Source organism: Antrostomus carolinensis, unplaced genomic scaffold, assembly GCF_000700745.2.
Source record: "Antrostomus carolinensis isolate BGI_N321 unplaced genomic scaffold, ASM70074v2 scaffold17376, whole genome shotgun sequence".
In the NCBI taxonomy this organism is placed as follows: domain Eukaryota; kingdom Metazoa; phylum Chordata; class Aves; order Caprimulgiformes; family Caprimulgidae; genus Antrostomus; species Antrostomus carolinensis.
The window spans coordinates 397-3,774 of NW_010322663.1; the positions used below are offsets into that span (position 1 = coordinate 397).

Consider the following 3,378-nt stretch of genomic DNA (forward strand, 5'->3'; position numbering starts at 1 on the left):
GAGTCTCATCCCTAGCTGGAGAGGTGAGTGCAGGGTGTGGGCTGTGCTTGGGGGACAGGAGGGGACAGGTGCCACTGTCAAGAGGACCCCTGGCCACACCATCTCCCCGGGAAACGTCTCTTTCCAAGCACAAGCTACAAACACGGGCCAGAGGCGCTGACGTGTGCCCGGCCCTGCATCATGGTCCTGCGGTCACGCGTGCTCTTTCACTCCCAGGTGATGCTGCAGGAGTGCTGCGATCCAGCAAGGTGAAGTTGCACCTGCACCAGGCTCCTACCCTAGGTGTAGGTGTGGGGAGGGTGGGCTGCAGGAGGGAGGGGTCTGCCTCTCCCCCCTCAGCCCCACGACCCTACCTGGGAGAAACTTTGCAGGTTCCAGACACGAGCTGCCCAGGGTCACCTAGCAGGTGCCTGGGCTACAAATGCTCTCCCCTTCTCTCTCCAAGCTGCAAGGCCCTGGAGGGCACTAAAGGCTCCGCTGCTCTCTGACGTGCCGTGGTGGGGGCAGAGGTGCTGGGGTCTGGCAACAGCCAGGGCTGGCCTGGGTGCTGGTGGCCCTGCTGCAGAGCTGGCTGTGCCTGTGCTCAGGCAGGCCAGGGAGTGGAAGGTGAAGAACCTCTTTGTTGTGAGCCTCTGTTCTTTCCCTGAGTAAATAAACTTTTCATTTTCACACTGGCTGCTCTTAAGTGGCTCCCCAGGGTGGGTGCCTGCTGGGAAGTGGGCTCACAGTGCAGCTGGTGTGTACGCCCGCTCCATGCACACCCCCCCCCTTCCCTCTGGCACAGGGATGTAGACAGATGGATGGTCCCAGTGTGACAGTCACCCAGCAGAGTGGAGGGTCACATTTAGCATAGTGAGGTTGAGGCCAAGAGATGTGGTCCTGTGCCCTGGGAGCTACACGTGTTCCTGGACTCAGGATCCTTTGACAAACAGGATCACAGCAGGTTGAGAGACACGTTTATTGGGAGCGGAAGTGAAGAGTGAGGAAGAACAGGACTGAAAGCTGTCACGGTCCAGCTCACTGGAAAGAGAAGCTGGTGCTTGGGAGTCCCCCACACCACTGGCTGAGGAACTTGAGCACATCTTGGCATGCAGGGCTGTGGGATGTCTGCAGAAAGAGGTTGTGGTAGTGGCAAGGGGGACAGTGCCATTGTCCCCCACCCAAGGGCAGCCCTGGGGGCTGACAGAGCTGCACAGGCAGGGCTGGGTCTGCCCCAGCTCTGTCAGCGAGATTAATCCCTGCTCAGCAGCATGGAGGGAGGGTGCACTAGAACAACCCTGGGTCAGTGTATCTCCACCCAGCAGGACAATGTTTTATTGTCAGCATGATGGGTTCAGCACGCTGCAGCCTGTCTCCCTGCCCCACAGAGGGCCTGACTCACCTTGACAGCCATCAGGAACTTGTTCCATGTGTCCTTGTTGGCTTCTCGGCCTGGCCGCTTGAACTCTATCTTGTTCCTTAGCACAGGGTACCCTGGTTACACAACAACACACAGTGGGCTTAGAGGGGAAGGGTGTGAGGAGAGGCTGAAGTCACTGGGTTGGTTCAGCCTGGAGAAGAGGAGGCTGAGAGGAGATCTCCTGGGGGTCTAGAACTTCCTCCCAAGGGGCAGAGGAGGGGCAGGCACTGATCTCTTCTCTCTGGCCACCAACGAATGCCAGGAGCAGAGGGAATGGCAGGAAGATGTGGCAGGGGAGGGTGAGGTTGGCCATGAGGAAAAGGTTCTTGAGGCAGAGGGTGGTGGAGCACTGGAACAGGCTCCCCAGGGAGGTGCTGATGGCACCAAGCCTGACAAGATTCCAGCAGCATTTGGCCAAGGCCCTCAGGGACATGGTGTGAATGTTGGGATTGTCCTGTGCAGGGACAGGAGTTGGACTCCACCATCCTGCTGGGTCCCTCCCAACTCACAACATCGTGTGATTACCTGTAAGCACACAGGGCAGGGAGCGCAACCCTGTACTTGCTGCCACCAGTGAAGCTTCATATGTGTCACGCTCATCCTGTGGCAGCACCTGCTCCAGCCGGTCCATGGACATGGTGAGCACCCAGTCCCTGACCTCCTCCCGCTTCTCCTCCTGCAGAGCAGAGGCCAGGGTACCTCCTGATGCTGCTCCACAGCACTAGGGAGCACACGACATGCGTGTGCACGTGGGACGCACACACGCGTGTGTGTATTTGGGGAGGGGTTGTGAGTGTTTGCACAAGCACTCGTGTGTATTGGGAGGGGAGCGCGAGAAAGAGCGCGCACGTGTGTGTGTGTCTGTGTGTGTCTGTGTGTACTGGGGCTGCACGTGTGTTTGTGGTGGGAAGTGGGGGGCACAGGGCAGTGCTGAGTATATTGTTATCTCCTGTAGAACCTGCTGTCCCACCCTTGCCCCAGTCCCTGTTCGGAGAGGGCCCTGAAGCAGCATCACTGTTCATGGGAGCTGAAGGAGGCAGATGACACTCACAGGCACGTGCTGTTGGGCTGGAAGTGGCACTTCGAAGGGAATGTCTGTGCTCTGGAAATCAGAGTGGTCCAGAGAATCCAGGTTCCCTTCTTCAATGGCCTGAGAACAGAGAAAGGGTGGAGCACTAAGCAGTAGCCATCCTTGGAGCTGACAGTACAAGCTACATCGTGAGGGTGGCATTACTGATGCCTCTGTCATTTAGTGCTGTGGTGACTGGGCCCTCCTGGGAGGTGGCATTTATGGCCACCCTCTGCAGCATCAGAGGACGTGTGCCCCTGAAACACTGTACTGCTCAAACTTGTTAGTTGGCCTCAAAGAAGGGGAAGATGAAATGAGGAGATGAGGAGCTTTCCCCCCCCCCCGCCCCCAGCAGCTGCTGACAGCACTTGGAAGACAGGTACAGTAAGGTCTCTCAGCTTTCTAGGATTTGGCGTTTTTTCTGGTGACCAGCCTGATAGTCATGGAAGGAGCTGACTGTTGTGGGGGACTCCTGAGTCTTGTATCACAGTGGCTAAGGCACTGGGCCATGCCCTCCACCCCTCACATCATTTTTTTCCCTTGGAACGACTCAGATGAGATCATTCTGAAAGCTGTAACGGCACTTGCAGCCGTGAAGACCACAAGCTGTTGGGCCAGTTTGCTCTTTGCTGCACATGCCTGCATGGTGGCATCGGCACAAACATGGTGATGTGACCAGGGCTGCTCAGGTGCCCTCCATGGCAAGTCCTTCCACAGTTGGTGTAAAAAAAATGTGCGTGCAGTTCATGGACCGAGCAGCAGTCGGGGTTCTCCATCAGCAACTCAAACATGTGCTGCCACATTTGAACCTCAGGAGTACCCTGGCCAGGGTGAGGGTCTCTTTTGGCCCTACAGCCCGTTGTCCTTTTGATAGCCCTCCCTCCAGCAGACTATACGCACATCTGAGAGG

The 3,378-nt window shown here is 57.3% G+C and overlaps 1 protein-coding gene across 1 annotated transcript in view; it reads right to left on the bottom strand.

The window, feature by feature from the left end:
- Positions 1-1,017: 1,017 nt before the first annotated feature.
- The window catches only part of IFT172 (intraflagellar transport 172), a gene marked incomplete at its 5' end in the record, with an annotated part of 30,428 nt that continues 28,067 nt past the window's right edge, over positions 1,018-3,378 (bottom strand). Inside the window, 4 exons of the mRNA XM_010170325.1 lie at positions 1,018-1,107; positions 1,382-1,473; positions 1,925-2,075; positions 2,451-2,597. Coding sequence (XP_010168627.1) covers positions 1,018-1,107; positions 1,382-1,473; positions 1,925-2,075; positions 2,451-2,597 — 480 coding nt within the window. The remainder of the gene's footprint in view (positions 1,108-1,381; positions 1,474-1,924; positions 2,076-2,450; positions 2,598-3,378) is intronic.